Source organism: Schistocerca piceifrons, chromosome X, assembly GCF_021461385.2.
Source record: "Schistocerca piceifrons isolate TAMUIC-IGC-003096 chromosome X, iqSchPice1.1, whole genome shotgun sequence".
Classification (NCBI taxonomy): Eukaryota; Metazoa; Arthropoda; class Insecta; order Orthoptera; family Acrididae; genus Schistocerca; species Schistocerca piceifrons.
The window spans coordinates 162,731,529-162,757,151 of NC_060149.1; the positions used below are offsets into that span (position 1 = coordinate 162,731,529).

At 39.3% G+C, this 25,623-nt stretch overlaps 1 protein-coding gene across 2 annotated transcripts in view; it reads right to left on the reverse strand.

Moving 5' to 3' along the window:
• Window positions 1-25,623, reverse strand: part of LOC124721693 (organic cation transporter protein-like) — a 403,851-nt gene that overhangs the window by 49,944 nt on the left and 328,284 nt on the right. For both annotated transcript variants that reach the window (XM_047246773.1, XM_047246772.1), the window contains exons 6-7: window positions 5,468-5,609; window positions 5,214-5,391 (exon numbers count right to left, since the gene is read on the reverse strand). In XM_047246773.1, the coding sequence (XP_047102729.1) occupies window positions 5,214-5,391; window positions 5,468-5,609 (320 nt within the window). The remainder of the gene's footprint in view (window positions 1-5,213; window positions 5,392-5,467; window positions 5,610-25,623) is intronic.

Genomic DNA, 25,623 nt, shown 5'->3' on the forward strand with positions numbered 1-25,623 from the left:
CCAATAACATAGATGACAAATATAATGCTTTCCTTTCTTGATTTAACTAAGGCATTTCATTATATTGATGACAAAATATTGCTCCAGAAGTTAGACCATTATGGAATACCAGGAGTAGCTCACAATTGGTTCACCACTTACTTTAACAACACACAGCAAAAGGTAATTATTCACAGTGCTGAGAATGGCTGTGATGTTGGGTCTGAGTGGGGCACAGTGAAATGGGGGGTGCCCCAGGGTTCAGTGTTGGGGGCCACTCCTGTTCCTTATTTATATAAATTATATGCCGTCTCGTAATATGGGTAATTCTAAAATATTTCTGTTTGCTGATGACACTAACTTGATAGTAAAGGATGTTTTGTGCAACATCATGACACAAGTTCATGGCTTGCAGAAAGTAAACTAATGCTACATCACAGTAGGACACAGTTTTTACACTTTCTAACACACAATTCAACAAAACCCAACGTTGTAATTACACAGAATGGGCACATGATTGGTGAGACTGAACAGTTCAGATTTCTAGGTGTTCATACAGATAGTAAACTGTCATGGAAAACCCATGTTCAGGATCTTGTTCAAAGAGTTAATGCTGCCATTTTTAGTATTCTGATGGTATCTGAAGTAGGTGATCATTCAACATGAAAATTAGTCTACTTTGCTTATTTTATTGGCTTATGTCATATTTTGGGGTAACTCTTCCCATTCTCGAAGGATATTTTTGGCTCAGGGACGGGCAGTTTGGGCAGTACGTGGTGTAAGTTCACGAACCTCTTGTCGATCTCTCTTCACTAGCCTGGGTTTCCTGACTTTGGCCTCTCATTATATATATTCTTTACTGTCATTTCTTGTTAACAAAATTAGCTTATTCCCAAGAATTAGCAGCTTTCACTCAGTTAATACTAGGCAGAAATCCAATCTGCATTTGGATCAGACATCCTTAACTCTTGTGCAGAAAGGTGTGGAGTATACTGCTGCATCCATTTTCAATAAGCTATCACAAGAATTCAAGAATCACAGCAGTAATCCATGCACTTTCAAATTAAAAGTAAAGAGATTCCTCAGGGGTCACTCCTCCAATTCTGTCAAGGAGCTCCTTGAAAAATTAAGCTAATTCCTATGTTATATTGTTGATTGTGTTTACTTAAACTTATGGCTTGACTCTTTCTAGGTCCATAAACCTTTTATTTTAACTGTTATTACTTTTATGTTGTAATTTCATGTACTGACATGTTCCATGACCTTGGATATTTGCTCTTCAATTTGGTCCTACGGACCTTGATGTGTAAAATAAAAATAAAAAAAGGATCTGAATGTGAGCAGCGTCTGGTCCTGGGGTGGGGGACTTGGATGAAGTGAGAGCATGATCTAGTTCCCTCATAGTAAAGAAGTCATTGCAACACTCATGATTCTGAGAAGAGAAGGATATTGCCCAAGCCTCCTCTGCATATTTCTGATGGAGGAAGGCAGAGTGATAGTGGGAGGAGCTCAAAATCTCCACAAAATGGCGGCCCAAGGTGTCAGAGAAAGGAATACAGACCACGATGACATCATCTACTACTGTCAGGCCAGAAATTGGGGAATGGATCTTGGTCCCAGAGAGCCTTCGGTGGTTGGCCCACACGGTGGAAAAGGGTGTGAAACTGTTAAAAGAATTAGTGAATGAAATCCAGCAGGTTTTTTTGCTATCTTGAAGAATGTGATGACATTGTTATCATAACTGTTTGTAATGAATGCAGTTTGCTATTGTAGGACGGTGGTTAAAAACACAGCTAGCACATCTCCATTTGCAAATTGTTTCACAGCATGCTTCAGTCCACCAAGGAACTGGGACACAGTGTGGTAAAGAGGAAGTGTGAGGAATGGACCATTCTGTGATGGTAAGGATAACATTTGTAAGATACTCCACCTGTTCATCACAACTGTGGAAATGTTTTTCATTGAAGGTCGCCAGCAAGGAGTAAAGCCTCCAGTTGGGCCTTAGTTTGCTGCCATTTGGGTGTGCACATAGGTGTGGTAGAAGTCAGCAAATGGATAGTACATGGGAAATGGTCACTTGAGTGTGTGTCAGAGGGAACTGACCACTCAAGATGATGGGCAAGCTGGGCAGTGCACAATGAGAGGTCCAAATGGGAATAGGTGTGTGAGAAGTCTGAGAGGAAGGTGGGTGCTCCAGTGTTAAGACAGAAGAGATTAAGTTGGTTAAGAAGGTCAGCAAAGAGGGCACCTCTCTGGCAGGTCCTGGGAGAACCCCAAAGGGGATGGTGTGCATTGAAGTCACCAAGCAGCAGAAATGGGTGAGATAGCTGTCCAATTAGCTAGAGGAAGTCTGTCTGGTGACATCGAATGATGGAGGGATGTAAATGGTACAAAGGGGAAAGGTCAAGTGAGGAAGGATAAAGCAAACATCAACAGCTTGAAGGCAGGTAGTCAGGAACATGGACTGACTATGAATGTTGTCTCGTATGAGCAGCATGACTCCCCCATGAGATGGAATGCCAACATTAGAGGGACGGTCAAAATGGACCAGGAAGAAATTGTGAGAGCTCAGAGTGGTTGTGAAGATGTAATTTTGTTTCCCGAAGGCAGAGAACGAGTGGACACAGTGATTCTAAGAGCAGCCATAAATCCTCTTTGATGGATCAAAGGCCATGAGCATTCCATTGGAGGAGAGTCATGAGAAGCCTTCGAAGACTTGCTGCTATGGGGCACAGAGGCAGGAGGATCCTGCTCCACGAGGTTGACAGAAGCATCAGGATCCTCCTTTGATCAGCCTACAGAGTCTGGGGAAGAAAACTGGTTGGTGGTGAGCACTGGCCACACAGAGGTTGGCCGGGCAAAGGTATCATGCGGCGACACTGTCAAAGAGGATCAAATTGGCAAAGGAGAAGACCATTTGCCTTTGACTTCTCCGAGCCATTCCTGTTGGCAGAGGAAGACTGAGATGTTGGTTGGCTGGAGGGACATAGGAAGTCTTTACGGGAGTATTCCTTCTGTCCTTTCTGGCCTGCTGGTTGTGTAGCTAGTGACTTCACAATGTGAGGTGAAATTTGGTGGTGTGTGCACAGCTGGAGGAGGAGTTGGGGATACAACCATGATGCTGGGTGATTTCACAACCATGGTGCTAAATCTGAGATTGCATGTATGCATGGCTATTTCCTTCGTGGAGTGAGATGTAGCACTTCACCCAGATCTCCTGGATAGCCTGCTCAGTGAGATACATGGGCCAATCACAGGAGGCGGCAGCATGGTCGACATCGCAATTGATGCAATGGGGAGAAGGGCAATTGCCCTCGTGAGCATCCCTACCACAGGTTACACATTTGGCTGGGTGTCAACAGGACTTTCAGGTGTAGTTGTAATGATGACACTGGTAGCAACAAATTGGATTCAGATTATACGGGCTGGCTGCGATAACTTCATAATCCGTTTTGATCATTGACAGATAAAACACTCTATCAAAAGTGAGGAAGAGAGTGCATGTGGGTGCTAAGGAGGCATCTACTTTTGCCGTCACCTGATGGATGGCAATGACACCCTGATTAGAGAGGTATGTTTGGATTTCTGCCTTGATCAGACCATCGAGCAGCCTAGTGTAAATAACACCATGGGAAGAATTTTGCATTCAGTGGGCCTCGACATGAACAGGATAGCCATGGAGGAGTGAAGCTGCAAGCAGTTGTCATGCTTGACAACCAGAAGTAGTTTACAAAAGCAAAGTACCATTGCATAAACAAGTGCAGGATTTCACAGGGCCAGCAACTGCATCAGCACTTTTCTGAATAATGAACGGATTTACCATAGCATAGGAATGACCATCTTTAGTACATGAAACCACGAGGAACCTTGGTGTTTCATTTATGTTCCATAGCCACTGACTGTGAAGATGATTGGCTCATTGTGAGAAAATCCTCATGATTGCCCGTGTCTCCAATGGCACATCCCTTCCAACTGGGGGCCCCCTTCAGAAGGGGGTGCAGCAACCTTAGGTGATTGTTCACACCTGAGGTCACGCCTCCTGAACGCCTGACAGATGAAACAATTCGCAATTTGGGAAGGTAGCAGCTCAGGCAATCACCCCTCCCTGGGCCTGGCCTGTACCAGTTACCTGTTATGCATCATAGATGTGGGCCAGCCTTCAAGAGCGCACAGGGAGGAAAAAGAAAGAGAGAAACCTCAAACGCCAAAGTGGAGGAAGGACAGCAGAAGGTGAACGAAGAAAGAAAAAAAGGAATGAAAAACAGTGGAGAGTATTCCGATACTGACTACCAAAAGTACAGAATACATTTCCAAATACAGCCTTAGACATGTTCCTCAAAGACTGTGGCTCCGTGGTAGCCAAGCGTGAACCCACCGAAGAGTGGCAAGCCCTCTGGGTGGCTACTAGTTGTGAATTTATATATCCTGATGTAGATTACATTTCAAATGTCAGCAGGTATGACATTGTTCATGTCTTTAAGAACCCACTGAAAAAAAGGAGGATCTGAAATAAGAGAAATGCAACTGTTTTTTTCCAGAAATTTTTTTAAATAAATTTCAGAATGTAGTGTAGGAACTCACTCAGAAAATAATCATTGTAATCTGTATCAATGCAATTCATTTTATAAGTTTATATGTGATTATTTTTATATGCGAAAGTTGTACCTTTCCCAACCCTCCCATCCCACTGTCCCAAGCCTCACTCTGTGGGGGAGGCTTCGGACAGAATGCAGGGCATAAAAAATTTGCTTATAGCTTCCACTTTGTTTTGTAAAAAATAAAGAAATTATTTAGTTTAGAAATAACTAAAGAACATATCTAGAATAAAAAGATTTGAAAACAGTTAAAAGACATGCCTCAAATAGATTAAAAGAAAAAGTGTTCCAACACCCCACCTGTCCCATCCTCCCCTACCATCTATCTGCAAATATAATTAGTATATATTTCAACATTGTTTGAACTAGGAGATAGTTATTACAATGTAATAATTGTGCTTCGTAATATATGGACTATAAGTAAGGGAGTGCATTATATCACTTAACATTCTTTACACACATGCATATAAATATCAGTTCTGTAAGGGTCCATGGACATAGGAATCATGTTTGGTTTCTCAGATACTCCAGGAGGTAGTGTAGAACTACTTTTGCAATGGTACTTGGAAAAATCAAACAGAACCATAGGTTAAAAATTTACTCTCAATATTTTTCAAATCCTTAAAGAGAAAAACATACCTGAAATTGTAACATTGATGAAAATATTTCCACCCACTTGTCCCATGTATTGTGCTAGGCCATAGAAGCACAAACCACAGACAAACCAATTGAAGTACATGCACAGTGTCTTCATTCTCATGTTTGGTGTTCTAAAGAGGTCCAATATATTTCCCTTTTCCTCCACATCTTTCTTTTCCTTTAACAAAACATTTAAGTAGTTAAAATAGTTGTTGTGTATACTTATTAGCACATTATTAGAGAAAAGTTCTTACAGTGGCTGAGACAGTAGTCTTGATGATCTGAGAAACATCTACATTTTTTAAATTATTCTTAGCAGCTGCTTTTTCCAATATTGCACCAGCTTCCTTTGTACGACCAACAGCAAGAAGCCATCGAGGTGACTCTGGAAGCACACTACAGGGATCATATGGACATTAAACATTGGTAGCAACATATCATGATGAGTACAAGGTTACTGATTTATAGTGTTGTATATTAATCTATTGTGGTATCTAATACTCTATAAATGGTCAGAATACAGTGACAAACACAAAAAAACCATGTACACATCAGCAGTAAACTGACTCATGCAGTTTTAATCTTAACTGCATTATTACGTCGGGAGATGCATACTTCAGGAGAGTTTAATGACTTTCCATGAAATACAACAGTATTTTTTGTAGTATGAATGTAATGTCAGATCTTGACTTACTCTGCTCTTTATCTATATTTCCCTCTTCCTCTTACATAAGATTTTAATACCCTTAGTTCTTCATGACTTGCTTGGTTAATGGATTTTCTGGGTAACTCTTTAGGAAAGCTACTTTCAAATACATACAAACATTCACTAGGGAATAAAAATTGAATTTCATATTAGCATCTCTTTCTATATATACCTCACCCAATACAACTCTTTTAACTGAGACACAACTATTCCTAAACCTGTCTCAGACTTCTCAGTATCTGTTAGGTAGTAAGGCAAATTTCCTCCCTGGCACTATCTGGATCAGCCTTAAGAGTCCTAACTCAGCTCCACACCAAAGCATGAAAAAAATGGGCACTGCATGCATAAAGCAAGAATACTGTTTGTTGCAGTTATACTCCTCTGCACATTTTCATCACAGTCTCTTATGGAGTAACTCATCATTTGGCATTATAAAATACCCATTACTTATGATCCTGGGGCTTGTTAGGTTGCATTTATTTGTGTCATGTCATACCATTGCTTCAAAGCATTTCTCTTAATTGAATATCAGTTCTGCACCTTTGAAAATGTCTTGTTACTCAAAACAGGAGACAACTCTGATTGCCACTGTTGCAGCATGCATTGTAAGACCACTGTTAAAGAGCAGTTGACAACTCATGTACTTAATTAGTTATTTTTATATCACATTGAAGGTTTCTATAAATTTAAAAAACACAAATGTTAAACCACTCCATAACAAAGGTGACAAGATGGACTGAAATAATTATAGTAATAACAAGAAGTCGCACACTTAAGAGGAAACTATTTACTTAGCATATCATAGTTTGAATTCCAGAAAGGTTGCTCAACAGAGAATGCTATTTATAAATTCACTCATCAAATAGTACAAGCCTTAAATAATAATATATCACCACTTAAAGTTTCTGTGATCTTTTCAAGGCATTTGGTTATGTAGATCATGCTACACTCTTATGAAAATTTACATTTTATGGAATTGACAGTTTTACACACAACTGGTTTGAATCTTACCTAAAAAATGGAATAAAAATGGAATAAAAAAAGCTGTGCTGAATAATTTCAACAATGTTTGAAAGATAGAAAATTTTAGAGACTTGGGAGAAATCACAAAGTGAGTCCCACAGTGTCCAATTTGGGGTCCACTGCCATTCCTTACGTAAGTGAATGGCCTTCCACTTAATATTCAACAAACAGAATTGGTACTTTTTGCAGACAATAATAGTTTTTGTATGAATTCCATTAGAGAGAAAGCAACAGAAGAGAATTTTTCAAGAGCAGAAGTTGGCTCCCTAGAGGGCACAGTTGATCAGAGGTTTCGTGAAGGACCACCTATGTCACTCAATGAATAAAAATGCAATTAAAAGTATAAAGGCATATCTATTACTTAAGCCATGTAGTGTGCTGACACAATAAGCACCTGAGGATGATGATCTCACACAGGGGTGTGAGCAGAGCTCCAAATTTGCAGAATTTTTTCCACAGCTGACTGGTGTTCTGTGATTCGGAGTTGAGTGGAGGGTTTCAGCCAAAGGATTCATTTACTCTAAGACAGTCTTGTCTGCAGATTTTTAGATCAGCATTATTGGGTGCAGATTTGTAGGACTGCCCTTGACAGGTCAGGCGTGCACTACAAAAAAGCAGGTACTCAAGAAGTTAGGCAGAGGTTTGAGGTACTGTAATGAACACTCACTAGTCAATGCGCAGAAAGAGAAGTCAGACCATGTTGACAGTAGACACTTTGTCAAAATTTTAATAGTGAATTGCTGAAGTATTTATAACAAAGTACCCAATTTACTGCCCTGCAGGGAAGTTATCATACTCAGATTGATCTTGAGATTGAGAGCTAGCTGAAACCTGAAGTAGAAAGCTCTGAGATATTTAGTGAGTAATGGAATGTATACCATAAAGACAGATTAGATGTCATAGGAGGTGTACTGTTCATTATAGTTGACAAAAGTATTGTCTCTATTGAGGTCAAAGTTGAGTGTGACAGCGAAATTTTCTGATCGCGTACAACAGGTCCAGGTGAAATCAAGTTAAGTGTTGGATTTTTTTACTGGCCACCCCATTTTTCTGTGACAGTTCTAGGGTCATTAAAAGAAGGTCTGCTAGTTGAAGGTAACTAACCTACAAAATGTAGACTGGGACATCTATGGATTCACACGGAAAGTACAGACAGACAGTCTTGCAAATTGATTTTAAATACATTTTCTTAAAACTGTCTTGAGCAGTTAGTTCAGAAGCCCACACAAAATGAAAATATATTAGACCCTATAGCTGCAAATAGGCCAGACCTTATTGATAGTATCAGTGTAGAGATGGGGATTAGTGATCATGATGTCATTACATCAACCATGACTACAAAATTTCATGAATCAGTCAGGTTAGGAGATTGTTTCTGCTAGAAAGAGCAGTTACATAATTCTTAGCAACTCAGGAGGAGGAGGAAATTAGTGTTTAATGTCCCGTTGACAAGGAGGTCATTAGAGACGGAGTGCAAGCTCGGGCGAGGGAAGGATGGGGAAGGAAATCGTCCGTGCCCTTTCAAACTTAGCAACTCACTTAGACAGTGAACTGACATCGGTTAGTTCCAGTAAGATGGAGGTAAAAAGATCATGAGAAAAGTTTAAACAAATTGCAAATCATGGTCTGGCAAACTATGTGCCTAGTAAGTGGATTAAGGATGGGAACATGAAATTCAGAATATACTGAGGTAGCAAAGATTGTTGCACTGTCAGTTCAAAAGAGAATGTGCAAATGACAACATGCAAAGTTTAGTGGAGATATGTGAATCTGAGGAAAGATTTATGTCAAAGCATACAACAACTACCACCATCAAACCTTAGCAAAATATCAGGCTGAGAACCTGATAAAATTTTGATACTGTCTAAAATTGCTAAGCAGGTCTATGGCTTCAACCCATCACTCCTTGACCAGTCTGGCATGGCAGTTGAAGATAGTAAAACAAATGCTGAAGTTTTAAATTTCAATACTTGAGAAACTGTTCAAGAAATCATTTGATAATCACACAGACTACTGAACTAGGGCCCACGGTCGCGGCAGCAACGCTCAGCGGCTAAGTCCCATTCAAGGTCACACAGAGATTCCTCACACAGAGTACATCCCAGAGTGCCCAAGACAGCTTGTAGGTTTTTTTTTTTTTAATAGAAAGCATATAAGGACAGGACAAGAACTTTATTAATTTCTGTAATAGTGAGTCAGATCACCAACAATATGAACATTGTTACAATTGCCTGCGCCTTTAGCCCAGACACATACAGACTCATATTCACCTACTTTATGGTGATTATTAGTCCTTAAAACAAGAGGCATTGTAGAGACAAAATAGGAAGCTCCCATATCTCTGTTACACACTTCAGCAATATGGTATGTACGATAGGCAATAATGTCTCTATCATTAAAAGCCTCAAGCCCTTGAACTTTAGACACTTTGTCACCTGGGTACCGTACAATTGCTATGGTGACCCATCCATTGCCAGCTCTATTCTGATCATTATTTTGTAGAGTAAAATTAAGCACTCCTCCACAAAAAAACAGAAGGGCCATGCAAAAACACCTGCCCATTAACACTATTAACATTAATACCAATGTTGTCTACAGCTTTGTAAACTGTGTTGCGTGAGCACCTCCTCCTCATGTAATAATGTGGCATCTCTGTGGCTTCAGTTCAAGCACAGTAGCAATGTGGTTAGTTCAGGCACAGTAATAGGCATGCCTGGCATAGAGAAACCACTGGAGGAGTTGAAAACAAGTAAGTTGCCAGGTTCAGATGGAATCCCAGTTCAATTTTATTCTTCATCTCTTGCACAGCGACTCAAAAAACGCACAGGTAAAGGAATGGACCCACAAAATTATAGATTAATAACCTTAACATCGGTTTGCTGAAGAATTCTTGAACATATTCTGAGTTCGAATATGAAAACTCTCCTTCAGACTGAAAAGCTTCAGTCCATGAATCAGCATGGTTTTAGAAAGCACCACTTGTGCAAAACTCTGCTTGCTCTTTTCTCATATGATATTCTGTGAACTATGGATGGAGGGCAAAAGATAGATACCATATTTCTAGCTTTCCAGAAAGCATTTGACACAGTGTCCCACTGCAGATGTAACAGTGGTACCAGCATACAGAACAGGTTACCAGATACGTGAGTTGCTCTAAGACTTCTTCAGTAATAGAACCCAGTATGTTGGCCTCAACAGTGAGTGTTCTTGGGAGGTAAGGGTATTGTCAGGAATGCTTCAGGGAAGTATAATAGGACTGCTATTATTTCCTATATACATAAATTATCTGGCAGAGAGGGTGGGCAGCTGATGATGCTGTGGTGTATGGGAAGTTGTCACAGTACAGTGGCTGCAGGAAAACAGAGTAGGAAAAACAAACCCATAATATTTGGATATAGCATTAGTAGTGTCCTGATTCATACAGTCAAGCCCTTCAACTATCTGGAGGTAATGTTGCAAAGCGATATGAAATGGAACGAGCATGTGAGGATTGTGATATGGAAGGCGAATTGTTGACATTGGTTTACTGGGAGAATATAGGGAAAGTGCAGTTCATCTGTAAAGGAGACCACATATATGATGCTAGTGTGACCTACTGACTACTGCGTAGGGGTCTGGGATGCATACGAGGTTGGATTTAAAGAAAACACATATGCAGTTCAGAGGCAGGCTGCTAGATTTGTTACCATTAGGTTCAAACAACATGCAAATTTTGCAGAGAAGCTTTGGGAACTCAAATGGGAATCAAATGGGAAGACAACATTCTTTTCCAGGAACACTACTAAGAAAATTTAGAGAAGCAGTATTTGAAACTGACGGTAGAACCATTCTGTTGCTACAAACATACATTTCACATAATGACCATGAAGATAAGATATGAAAAATTGGGGCTCATATGGAGATATATAGACAATCACTTTTCCTTTTCTCTATTTGCAAGTCGAACAGGAGAGGAAATGACTAGCAGAGGTACAGGGGACCCTCTGACATGCACCATACAGTGGCTTGCGGAGTATGGACATAGATGTAGGTGAGTTGAACCATCCATATGAACTGTTTACATATCATCAACTTTAAAATTGCACCAAATCTGTATCATTTTGACTGTCAAGAATGAAAGTACACTTAATAGAGAATAAGAAGACATTTAGTCACAATGGTCAACTTTGTTCTTGTCTGCAGCTAAGTGCTGGCCATTCATTCTGGTGAACGATTGGTTGATTGTCATACAAACATAAAATGCTGTGCAGAATTTGCATCAGAGCTGGTGTATGACACGGCTGCTTTCACAGATGTCACAAACAGTGATGGGGTGTAGTAAGCAAATGACAGGACTGGAGCAGGAAGTGCTGGGTGGGTGCATTTGGAAGGTCTTGCACTGGGATCTTCTACAGGTATATAATCATGTGGCAGGAGATTGGGAATGACATAAGCATGGACCAGGATATTGTCTACTCTGTGTGGACAAAAGAATACTAATTTGGGAATGGTGCGAAGTATCTTGGGTAGGATGTCCCACATTTCCATAGATAGGCAAATCCCTGGCAGAGGATATTGTTCAATTGTTCCAATCCATTACAATATTGTGTGATGAGGGGGCACTCTTTTGTAACTTATTCTTGATGTTGGTTGGAAGATTGGAGGTGTGTGAGGATATGGCTCGGGAAATCTGGCTGCAGACTAGATTTTTTTTTCCCTTGGGTGGGGGTGGAGGGGGGGAGGTGGGGGGGTGGGGGTGAATGCCATTCATGGGTTATCAGACTGCATGGGAGCAATTTTTTTGGTGGGAAACATATGACAGGTTTCTAAAAGTAGGTACTGTTGATGGTTAGTGCATTTAATATGGGCAGAGGTGGGGATAGAGGGTGTCTTGACTCTGAGTCCTGAGCATGAAGATGATATCAATAAATATGAATCAGACAAGGCATTTGGGGTTTGAGAGGCTGGGAAGGTTTCCTCTCAATGGCCCATAAAAAGGCTGACAGAGGAGGGTGTCATATGGGTGTCCATCGATGTACTGCATATTTGTTTATATACCCTCCCCTCAAAGGAGGAATAGTAGAATGTCAGAATATACACTACTGGCCATTAAAAATGCTACACCAAGAAGAAATGCAGATGATAAACGGGTATTCATTGGACAAATATATTATACTAGAACTGACATGTGATTACATTTTCACGCAATTTGGGTGCATAGATCCTGAGAAATTAGTAACCAGAACAACCACCTCTGGCCATAATAACAGCCTTGATACACCTGGGCATTGAGTTAAACAGAGCTTGGATTGCGTGGACAGGAACAGCTGCCCATGCAGCTTCAACACGATACCACAGTTCATCAAGAGTAGTGACTGGCGTATTGTGACAAGCCAGTTGCTCAGCCACCATTGACCAGACGTTTTCAATTGCTGAGAGATCTGGAGAATGTGCTGGCCAGGGCAGCAGTCCAACATTTTCTGTATCCAGAAAGGCCCTTACAGGACCTGCAACATGCGGTTGTGCATTATCCTGCTGAAATGTAGGGTTTTGCAGGGATCGAATGAAAGGTAGAGCCACGGGTCATAATACATCCGAAATGTAACGTCCACTGTTCAAAGTGCCGTCAATGTGAACAAGAGGTGACCGAGACGTGTAACCAATGGCACCCCATACCATCATCATGCCGGGTGATACGCCAGTATGGTGATGACGAATACACGCTTCCAATGTGGGTTCACCACGATGTCGCCAAACACGAATGTGACCATCATGATGCTGTAAACAGAACCTGGATTGATCAGAAAAAATGACGTTTTGCCATTTGTGCACCCAGGTTCGTCGTTGAATACACCATCAAAGGCGCTCCTGTCTGTGATGCACTGTCAAGGGTAACCGCAGCCATGGTCTCCGAGCTGATAGTCCATGTTGCTGCAAATGTCATCGAACTGTTCGTGTAGATGGTTGTTGTCTTGCAAATGTCTCCATCTGTTGACTCAGGGATCGAGACGTGGCTGCACGATCTGTTACGACCATGTGGATAAAGTGCCTGTCATCTCGACTGCTAGTGATACGAGGCCATTGGGATCCAGCACGGTGTTCCGTATCACCTCCTGAACCCATAGATTTCATATTCTGCTAACAGTCTTTGGATCTCAACCAACGCGAGAAGCAATGTCGCGATACGATAAACCACAATCGCAATAGGCTACAATCTGACCTTTATCAAAGTCAGAAACGTGATGGTGCGCATTTCTCCTCCTTACACGAGGCATCACAACAACGTTTCACCAGGCAACACCGGTCAACTGCTGTTTGTGTATGAGAAATCGGTTGGAAACTTTCCTCATGTCAGCACGTTGTAGGTGTCGCCACCGGTGCCATCCTTGTGCGAATGCTCTGAAAAGCTAATCATTTGCATATCACAGCATCTGCTTCCTGTTCATATCTGTAACACATCATCTTTGTGGTGTAGTAATTTTAATGGCCAGTAGTGTAGTTGGTAAGGTGCATGAAGAATTAGGCAGTGAGTCTGGAGTCTGAGGGACTTTGGAAGAGATGAGGGAGTTTGGGAGAGTTAGTATTTGATAGAAGCAAGGCCATGGGCATGAGAGATGTTTGTGTATAGAAGTGCATCAACAGTAATGAGTAGGAATCCAAGAGGTAGAGGGGAGGAGATGTTGAAGAGTTGGTGAAGAGACTGGTCAGTACCTTTAATGTGAGAGCCTAGGTTTTGGGGAAACTGGTTAGAGCTGTTGGTCAAGAGGTGTGCAAATTCTTTCAACAGGAGCACACTAACCAGCTACAATGGGGCGTCCAGGATTGCTGGTTTTGTGAATTTTGGGGAGCATGTGGGTGTGTGGCATGTTGTTGGGATGAAGAGGGAAATGGCCTCAGGGGAGAGGCTCTGGGATGAGCCTAATGATTTCATTATGGATTGGAGGTTATATTGGTTTTGACAGATGGGATCACTATGGCTGAGCTTTTATGTGGAGCAGTCAGTTGGGAGAAGCCTTCTGTCAGGTAGTGACTGCAGTTCATCATGAGAGTGGTGGATTCTTTTCTGCAGAGAAGATGATTAGGTCAGGATTTGTTTTGATATTTTCGGATTCCACCAGAACCTATCCATCACTGGCTGGGTACTGCGGAAACACATCTGCATGGAACAAGCATCCCAGAACCATCCCTGCTCCTTCCTAAAGATATTGCTACTATGTAATATTTACACACCCAACACATCACCAAATTTAAACCATTGCCCTCCAACACCTGGAAGATCATTCCAGGCAACATCTCCATACGTCGTCCAACCTGTTTACATCCTGTCCCACCTTGGAGCTCCATTACCCATTAACAGTACTGTACGCACAGTGAACCTCCTTGTGAAACACTCATAGCCCCCAGACCCTGACCTATTCAATTTCAACATCATCCAAAACTTCCTCCTAACACTCCATGAAATCCAGAACTCAAAGAAACTCAAAACACTGTTAATCTTTCAATCAAAAACGTCAGTCCATCAGAAGTTTCATTCCTATCCAAAAGCCTCAACTTCAGCCCCACACCCAACTTTAAACATGTTGGACTTGTCAAGGAACTATTCCCCTCCTCCCAATCTACACAGTGGAAACACTTCTTTGCCACAGATCACTCCAATTGAAGTCAACCTAATCTCAACATTAAACCTTACCTCTCCCAGTTCATACCACCATCCAAGCTTGACTTTTCCCCTCCTGACCTAACCATCACTTGCTCACCTTCCAGGAATTCCCTACCTCCAACTTGGTCTCACCATCCTTCCCTAGTTTCCTTTCTAACAACACTAACTTCTCAGCAGAAGGAAGGACAGCCATTCACTATCTCAAAAAAGATCCTGATATAATCATCTTCCCTACAGACAAACAACCCACCACTGTCATGATGAAGAGCAGTGACTATATGACAGAAGAATTCCACCAACCGACTTTGCTACAGTGATACTATCTCACAAGCCAGACAACCTCCAAAGTCCTTAGGTCCTTCGCACAACCTCTCCCACGAATCTCTATTCCTCCAATGACACACTAGAAACCCATTTTCTACCTGCTCCCCAAGATCCATAAACTGAATAATACTGGACACCTCACTGTAGCTGGTTATTGTTGCTCCTACTGAAAGAATTTCCACTCTTGTTCATCAAGCACTCCAACCAATTGTCCAAAACCTAGCCTCTCACATAGATACTAACCACATTCTCTGCTAACTCTCCACTACCCCAGCCCTTTACCTCCTGCATCCATACTCGTCACTATTGATGCCACCTCTACATACACCAACATTCATCACACCCATGGCCTTGCCACTATTGAACGCCGCCTCTTCCAAAGTCACTCATTCCCCATATATGTTACAAACTATCTCAACACACAACCACTTCTAATTTGAGGTGAAGTATTCATGAGATATCTAAGGTACACCAATCTCATCAGTTGGTAGTAAGTTGTAATTTGAGCCTGTTCTCTGTACTAGTGGTCTTGACCATGCTTTCTATTTTTAGTATTTTTTGGGATTAACTGTTTCAGCCATTTAACTATAAACTGTAATTTGAAATGTAGTGTGTCAAAGAGAAGCTCAAGTAAACAGTGAATTAGATGTGACTGTAACCTGTAGTTTGTGTGTAGCAACATTGAATTAGAATTGTGCACATCACAGTGTGAAAAGTGTTTCTATTTTTAGTATTTTTTGGGATTAACTGTTTCAGCCATTTAACTATAAACTGTAATTTGAAATGTAGTGTGTCAAAGAGAAGCTCAAGTAAACAGTGAATTAGATGTGACTGTAACCTGTAGTTTGTGTGTAGCAACATTGAATTAGAATTGTGCACATCACAGTGTGAAAAGTGTTTCATGAAACATGATAAGTTCACATTTAGAAATGTTTAAATTGCATCCATGATTACCAAAATTTTGTGAGTGAAATATTATGAATAATAATCCAGAAAACATCCTGTGGGAGAGGAAAGACAGTGGCAACAAGTATTGCAGTCTATGTACAGGGGTGATTTAGTATAAAGTGGTTAGCAGAATATGACTCAAGAAGCTATAGGTCCAGCAGATAATATTGGCAACTTGTACCCACTAGTGAGCTCTACAGAAGGTCAGAAACATAGGAAGGATAATTTAATGGAAAATGAGAAGGATATGGCTTGATGAACTGTGGACAGCATTTTATTTTCTAAATTTTACAGTTTATTAGAACACTGCAGATAGCAGAAGTAATTAATTCATGTAAACAGCATTACAGAATTCAACAGCACTGAGAGAAGCTGTTTCCCATGCAGGCACCAGTAACAGGGTATCATATGGCATAGGGGTGAGTCAGTGGAATAAGGAGATACAAATGAGCCAGAAAAATTAAGCTTTCCTGGCAGTCCATATGTTGGGGACTCAACAATACTCAGATGTCACAAATCTAAAACATTATGTCAATAATTATTAGAGTCCACCTTTGGCAGAGTAAGTTCTAGGAACATCCTAGGTGTCATTAAAGCTTTGATACTACATTACCACTATGCAGTAAACCCATTAAATCTGAAAACAAATTATAATTATTCAGCTACTGATCACATACTAATATCTATGATCACATACTAATATCTACAAAGTGTGTATGTGATTTCTTTTTTGACTAACTGTTTCAACTATTTAATTATAAACTATTTTACACTGTTCATTAATAAATGCATCATAATGGCATCATGGGATTTGTTTCAGATAGATTAGCCAACTGCACTCCCAAATTATAGCGACACATCTGCTTGCATCTCCAAATGGATCCAATGTGCTACAAGAACTGCTTTAAGATGTCTATAGAAAACAGGAAGGAGAAGGTCCTAATGTGCCTGTTCACTAAGGTAATCCAGGAAAGGGTTAACTTTCACAGATTTGAGTGGGAAGGAATGACCAGTTGTGTTTTACATCACCACTTTTGATGGACTCGTGGCTAAACTGAGAAACACTTATGGAGGTTTGGTACTTAATGGGGATCTTGCAAAACCTATTTATGCATCATCTAGGGGAATCCTACATAGCCTTGCAAAACCCCTATCTAGTTCAAGCTCATTAGCATTATCTTCAAGATATTCGATCTCCATTCCTTCACAACCTCAACACCACCTCTCCTATCCATATTACTTGGTCCTCCTCAGTGCAATGTACTGCCTCCATGAGTGCTGACCTCCCTCTCCCTGATGGATCCATCACACCTACATCCTGCCTTGCAACTACATTTCCTTTGAAGGGAAGCCATAGAAACAAATCTGTGGTACAGTCATGGGCACCCACAAGGCACCCTACTACATGACATTTTATGAGCCATCCAGTGGAAATCCTTTTCACCTCCTAAAACATGAAACCCCTTGTTTGATTCACATTCAGTGATCTTATCTTCATGATGTAGACTCTGGGTCAAGATGCCCTATCATAGTTCCTCCACTAGGCTGGAGACCTTCTTCCTCATCCACTTCAGCTGGTCCTGCTCAAAGCAACATGCAAGTTTCATGGATGTCGACCTCCACCCCTCTGATGATGCTATTCACACCTCTGCCATATTAAATCCACTCACCAGCTACAGTACCTGCATTTTGACAGTTGTCATCCCCTCCACATAAAAAATTATCTCCCATACGGAGTGAGCTCCTGTGGATGGCATAACTGCAGTGATGAGAACTCTCCTGTCCACTATGGTGAAGCTCTCATAAGGGCCTTCACAGACAGGCACTACTCCCCCACCCCTTGCCAAACAGTCTGCAAACAGATTTCCTTCCTGTGCCATATTGACATATGCTTATAGTTCTCCCAATATCCTCAAGATCAGCTATGGACAAACACTCCCCTCATCTCTGTGGACTCGAACAACTGAACTATATGCTTTGCCATGGTTTTTATTATTATCTAGAGTCAGGGCTACTTGTGAAAGCAGCCATACCATATACCAGTTCTGTTGCAGCTACTCCACAGGTCTTTATGTTGGTATCATGAGCAACTAGCTGTCCACCAGAATAAACAGACACTGTCAAACTGTGGAAAAGAACAGAGGTGCAACATGCAGCTGAGCACAGAGAGAGAGAGAGAGAGAGAGAGAGAGAGAGAGAGAGAGAGAGAGAGAGAGAGTGAGAGAGTGTGTGTGTGTGTGTGTGTGTGTGTGTGTGTGTGTTTTTACAGAAATTAAATGACAATCCATTGGAACATGTGTCATTTCAAAATGTCTTTTGTATACTTCAGGTATTCACCCAAGGTTTCTCCCCAGACACTTAAGATTTTCTACCCTCCCTGAATTTCTTGAATTGCTCATCATCATATTATAGATCCTTTTAGATAATGATGATTCAATCCTCAATCCTGTTGATTGTACAACAATTACTTCCCGACTAATAAAACTTCATGGAAAGAATATTTAAGCTCGGTAATTGCTTTGACAGATCAAATAAATACCTGCTACTATTGAGTAAAAATAAAAATGACATCATTAGTTGGACAACCCTTCTACATCAAGAATTTTGATTAACTAAGTTAATCATTTCTACTTATATGTGATACTATTCTGTTTTAGAATACTTCTTCAAATATTTTGGAAATAAATGTGGGTAAGACTACTGTATCATAATTATTTATATTTATCTTGTCTCCTTTCTTGTAAAGATGTTTTGTGAAGATGTACTTTCATCTATGTAGGAAAAGAAATGCTAGTGATACATTACAAATATCACTAAGGATGTGTTGAAATTTCAACATTTTTTTATAATTACATTACTTTCAGTGCAAGATGTGACCACATTTTTTTGGTGACTAAAATTTTTGTGAAAGGACTTTGTACTTAAATGATTGTAATGTTTTGCTACTGCTACATTTAGTAAATGTTTATTCAAGGCATTTGTAATGTGTGAATTATCATTGTACAGCCATTCATTTTATGTGTCACACTGTCTTACATACTAGCTGGCTGTCATGTGCCTGATTTCCCTATACTTCAAATAGTTTTAATTATATTATCATTACTTTGTCATGATGTGTATTCCTCTTAAAGTTCTGCTAAAATTTATTAATATGCTGCATTTATTTTTACAAAATGCAAATAATAGAGGATTTGTGCATGCTAAGGCAAGTATGCAAATTTACTCATTACATTTAGGCAATACTTTAATCCTTTTGTTATCCATGACCCTTTTATTTGTTTTCCAATAAAATTTGTAAACTTTTTTTAAAGAAATTACTTTCAAACACTAACACTTTTCTTACTAAACATACACAATTTTACATTAATGTCTTTATCTTTATAGACCTTTATGATTATACCACTTATCATATTTATAACAGTGGCTCTTACAAGTATTGAAATCAGACTGCAGTAGCCAAACAACATACACTAAGATGTTGACACTGAAGGCTTCACTACATATTATACATTTATATTTCTTCTATACACTGGTAATTGAGAGTTTCTGGTATGGATATTAACACTTTACAATTACAAGAGGTTCATTCATCAGTAATAAGTTGCAAGAACTTTCTTAAAGGTACTGTTCATCACAAGAGCTGCTTATTTAAATATTGTCCACTTCATGTTTAACTTTTACACAGGTTGCAACTCATTCTTTTTCCCTACTTCCTTCTCTGGAGTTAAGTTATAGTCACACAGTTAATTTTAGTGTGAGTATAGGTTCAGTTTTCAGATGGACAGCACCATCTTTTGAAAACTATGCACACTTTTACAAAATAGAAAGAGCCAATTACCAAGTTTCTAAACCTTGTAATGTTATTACAAAATAAACTAGTTTTCTTTTTTTTTCCAAAACCTGTTAGATATTTCATCAACTAATTTGTTGTAATTTATTTAAAGACAGTCCATCTGTGTCCTGACTATAATGTAAAATATGCATCTCTGACTCCAATGATGACTGGAATTTTGCCCAATGTGATTATGATCTCTCTCACACTTCCTACGCAAAGCTCAACTAGACACCTTCTCAATCCTACTCAGACGAAGGTCATGATTGGTGTATTTCATCTTCCAACTGCATTGATGGAAAAACAGATCTAAATTTTTCTGCAATCAATAGGAATTCACTCAACTGTTTGCCAACACAACCAGGACTATACTAAGGCCATGGCAAGATAGGGCCCCTCCAAATGTGCAGACTGGAAAAGAAAGAAGGTTTAAGAGTTAATTCAAAGAGGTAAGCAAGTTCTGCTACACCCTTACGTTCCTATCTTCTGCCTGTGAGAAGCCTCTCCCTCAGCCCAAGACTGAAAATGCAAACTTTGTCACAGCATCATTTTGTCCGAGTAGCATTATAAAGAATTGACTGCTATCGAAGAGGCATCAATTGGATTACATCCCTACAGTGCACTTGGTTCATACAGCTGCTGCCTACACAGTTAGCTCACATTCAGTATTTGAGTTTTAGCTGCTACTTTGCTTTGGTATTGTAGGATATCAAAGGTTGATTAGTGTGTGCTGAAGCAAGTATGCTACTTCACCAAAGGCTTCTGATTTTTGCCAACTGAGGCCAAGAAATATAGTGTTCAAGCTTGAACGATTCAAAGTATTTGATACAATTGTAAGTGAACTGGAAAACTAGAATGTATATATAAAACACCATTTGCCCTCAATTTAATTTACTATTGGCGACATCTTAAATGAGAGCTCTGCACAAGATGTCCACAGAATTTTTTCCAGGTTTAGGCAAGATTAAAAGCTCACATTTTTTATATAACTTGGTGAGCCTGAAGAAAGAATCATCCCCCACGAAATAAATTTCCCAGGAAGTACACAAAGCTTAATGCATAATGGAAGACTGATAGTTATCTACTTAAAAGTTTTGAAATGAATTACTTTGGTACCCAAACAGTAAGCAAATTTCAATAGTATATGCAAAGTATGTCTTTTGATGTCATTAAAATGACTATGGATGCCACCTTTTTGATTCAACTATTTGAAATTACATCCTCCTGTGGTTCAAGACAGAGCATCCAATGAGTTATGAAATAAAACTATAACATATTTAAAAAAATAATTTACTCATACTCCCATAATATTAGGTTGATACTGAAAAAACGAAAATTTGAAATAGGAAAAAAAGTCAGAATGACCAAGATAATCCTGTTGGTTATCAAAACAATACTATATCAATAATCTCAAATAATAGAAACAGGGAATACACTTTAGAAAAGAGCTTGTTCAACTTTGATGGCATCTTTAACACTTTCTTTGCTTATAGAATTTCACATCTGTTCATGTAATTGATTTATTGCTTTACTTTCATGACTCATGTCAGAAATTGAGTTGAATAAAATGTGGTTTGGAAGCTACATTCTTTGGTTGGCTGTGTAAAGTGTAGCCCAGGGCAAATATACCACTACAGCAATACGATGAACCTTACAAAACCACACTCATACTTGACTCTAGAATCAACTTTTAGCAGCCTCGGACCACACTAAAATAATCCTCATCTCTTAAGTTTCTCACATTATTGTGCAGCATGCCAACTGGAATGCATAATCCATAGCTGTGAGAGCTCAGAATGCATGTATAATTGTGCTGCACTCAGACTTTGTGAAGGTACCAGTCTTGGAAAGCACATTTTTAAATACTGAAATGTACACTTCTTCCATCTCCTCTAGCACAAAAAAATAGTGTTTGCCCTTTTTTTTGCTGATGTGTTTGGGCCTATAGATACAGTACACATCTATGGTATATGTATATGCCTATGTTCTTCCAATTTTACTACAGCATGTAGCTCTGTTGTGTAAAACTAAATATATATTCAAGAAGCCAACATGTGTTTTCCATGTCCACAGACAAATGATAAACTACAGTCCTGATTCCATTGTGCAGCAAGGGTCCTGTTGGTTAGGTAATTAGTTAGTTGGTTTTGTATATTCCACAGATCATCTGAATGATTCTTTCATCAAAATGATGTGAAATGAGTCAGTTTACAAGAAGTGAATACATTACTAGTGTTAACATAAGTGAACACACGATTTTTTAGTAGTAGTCATGTAGTCATGAAAATAAGCTTTTTTTCCTTTCTTTACATTGTACTAGTTTTTAAACAGAAATTTACACATGGAATAGAAGTAGTTTTCCAAAAGAAATGATTTTAAGTTAGAATTAGAACTTTTTTACTACCTGTCAGACATTTTATGTTACTGGGCAAATGATCAAAATTTTTTCTAGCTTTATACTGAATTACTTTTTGAGCCACTGACAGCTTTAATAATGGGTTTAAAGGTCATCTTTCCCTAGTATTGTGGGTATGGACATCACTGTTCTTCTCAAATTGTGATGGACTATTTATGTTAAATTTCATTAGCGAATATCTGTATTGTGATGGTGCAATTAAAATGCGAATCGGGGACATATGACTGGCACATATGCAGCTTCCTTGTATATGAGATGTTGGGAACTGGCAACAGAATTAGTGTGAAAATTTTTCTCCATTTTTGGAAACATGTCATTGGGAGGTCCACGAAGGCTGATAAATGCTAAGTCTGTTACTATCACAAGTGGTACCAGTGCAGATAAAAGGACTGGGAGCATCTTCACAATAGGTTTGATGACACATGACACTGCTGTATGGCTAAGCAATGCTCTGTTATGTGGTTGCATTACTGTGTCTGATGTCAAGACCAGTGTGGTTGAAATTGTGATGTTACAAGATGGATCAGTTTGCAATGCAGAACCCTGTGGTTTAAGCACAGTTGATTTGCACTGTAGAACTTAGATCTCACTGCTAATGTCCTGTATGGTGCTGTCAATTGCAGGAGGTTACTCTAAGTACCAATGATGGTGTGTATCTATGTGAATCATAGCAGATAGCCTATCCATGAGAGCGCAATTTCTTCTTCAGGGTCACTAATAATGTAGGAACATCACGTATAATACATATAAAATATATATGTAGTATAAAAGTGTAATAAACTTCACTTTATTGTTCAAAGATATAAAAGTCACATGTATACATATTAGTGAACAAAGCAAGAACACGAAGCCACAAAGAACACAATAAATTGAAGAGACACTGTATCTACTGATTATGTCACTTCCATAGTCTCATTTAAGTAACATTTTTCAATAACACTTAATCTTTATTGAACCTACCTTAGAAATTACAAAATTTCATAAATCTGTACAGAACAGAAAAAGGTAGTTTTTCTGGGAGTCTGGGAGGAGGAGGAGGAGGAGGAGGAGGAGGAGGAGGAGGAGGAGGAGGAGGAGGAGGAGGAGGAGAGGAGGAGGGGGGGAGGAGGAGGAGGAGGAGGAGAGTGGGTGGGGATACAGCTTTGGTAGTTCTGCCAAGGAAGCATGATCACGTCAGTCTGGTTCTACACACAGCTTGCAGTTGGCAGTTGTATTAATCCAGGGCTGGCATAATACTGAAAAACTCTCAGTCCTGCTTGATTTTACTCCTGGCCTAGCTTTAGGCCATTCCTATGACTCTGATGCATCTTCCTTTCCTCTAATGTCTGCTAAGACTCCTCCCCACCTGTTTCACATAACAAGTGAAACTAGTTATGAATTGAAGTTCAATATGTTACCTGAAGTTCTCTACTGTAAATGTTCACTTGTCATTTCTCACAACCTCCTTCCCCCTATTGCCTTTGTCATTCCAAATAATCAATTCTACCACATTTTTCAGTTAAAATTATTTCATGTCTACATGAATAATATTTAAGTTATTGTATAACTCAATGAAAAATACAACCTACTGTCATTCCATACATCACTGCTTCTGATGCACACACATTGCAGCTCAGGACCAAAGACGCTTTTTACAGCGAATATAATAAAACACACAGCATTAGTGTCATGTATATATTAACTATTTTCAAGCTCTAAAGAGATGGAAGTTTTTAATATTTAGCCGTAGAATCTTGAAGGTTCACACCATTTGTGTATTCTTTGAGCTGCATTTTGCCAGATGAAGCCAGCAACTTGTGCAGTGTCTTTTTCCCTCCTTGTGGAACAAGGAGCTAATGTTAAAGACTGCTTTCATGTACCTTCTATTGTAGGTTCCTGCTGACCATTTCCATTTCAGTGCCTGAGGCAATCGCAGAACATTACTAACATTAATCACTGTACAAATGTTATTAATTCTTCTGTAATTTATTCTAGTTTAGTCTAATATTGCAAAAATATATTTCTCAATATGCCTTTGACTGCAGGAGATCACTGTGTGTAATATAGGTAAAAATAAACCAGCAGGTCAGAAGAGCGCAGTGGGTTTCCAATGCAGCCTGTGTGCACTGTTAAGTCTGTGAACTTGCCCATCAAATTAGCATATATTATACAGACATCATTCAACCTTCACCTGTTATTGTGACTCACGAAACACTGACCTGTCTCATAGAAGAAGGCCTGACCAACAACACCTGCTGGTTGCTGATGCTCACTTTTTCATAATTATGGCCCTTAGGTATTCTAAAGGAGAACACAGCAGAAGTGTGTGTTGCCTTTTTACTGGCAACTGGGAATCAGATTTGAGTGTGTGTGTGTGTGGGGGGGGGGGGGGGGGGTGAGTGGAGGTTGGGGGGGGGGATGGTTAGCTCCACTTCATATAATAATATGAATACTACTTTTTCATTACTATTCTGTATTCCATATGTAACACATATACAATGCACATATGAAATATCCAAACTGTTACCCCAGCTAATTTTTTAGGAATCTTATTATTCAGTGTATATTTTGTATGTTTTACATACTACTGATGTTGAAAATATAAAGAGTTCATGCACAAACATTTTATTTAATGAAACACTCAAAATTTACAATTTGTGAAAACCATGTGCAATTAGCTATTTGACCCCCATTAATAGCTATTTGTTTTATGACTGTATGCTTTATCTGAAAACCTTCATTCTCTTCGTTCTAGAAAATAATTTACCTTTTCTGAAAACTGTGTAATTAAAAAGTTATCTTTATTCAGAACTGTTGGTTTCCAGAAGATTCCAATCTCATAATGTGATCCTTTCAAAAAATCATCGTAAAAGTCTAACAGCCCTGGTTTTATCACTTCAGGAAATACCTGCTTTCATTAGATTTGTATTTTATTTAATATATTATCTTAATTTTAAAAAATTGAGTTTCCAGAAATTTATTGGTGGGCTTTGTCCAAATTCCACCAATAAAAGGTGCTCCCTAAGTGTCTGCTACATTAAACAGACTACCATCTACACCCTTTGAAGACTTTGAGGTCCACACATAGGCAAAATAACTTCTTTCTCTAACATGTATATGTACTCTGCACTTTTTCTGTTTTATTTTAATATTAAAAATGTAAAAATTGTGTGTTCAAACAAGTAGTAAAAGTGTCTAGACAGGCATCATGAACAAAACCAAAGGGAGAGTGCAGCCAGCTACAGATGCGGAGAGTACAGTTACTGTGTTAGTCAGTCATGTAATGTTTAATAATAGATAGTTACCTTTTCCATACATTATTCGAATGATTTCTTTACAAAAATGATATGGAATGAGTTATTTTACAGGGTATGTGAAGACAATTGAGGAACTTTTTTTTAAGTTGGTAAATGCAGATAGTTCCTTCACACTGAAAGAAAACTCATCTGTAACATCTGATCCTCAGCAGATAGCAAATAATTTTAATTTATATTTCACGCAGGCAGTTGAGATTCTGGTGAAGCAAAACTTTCAATATGTGCC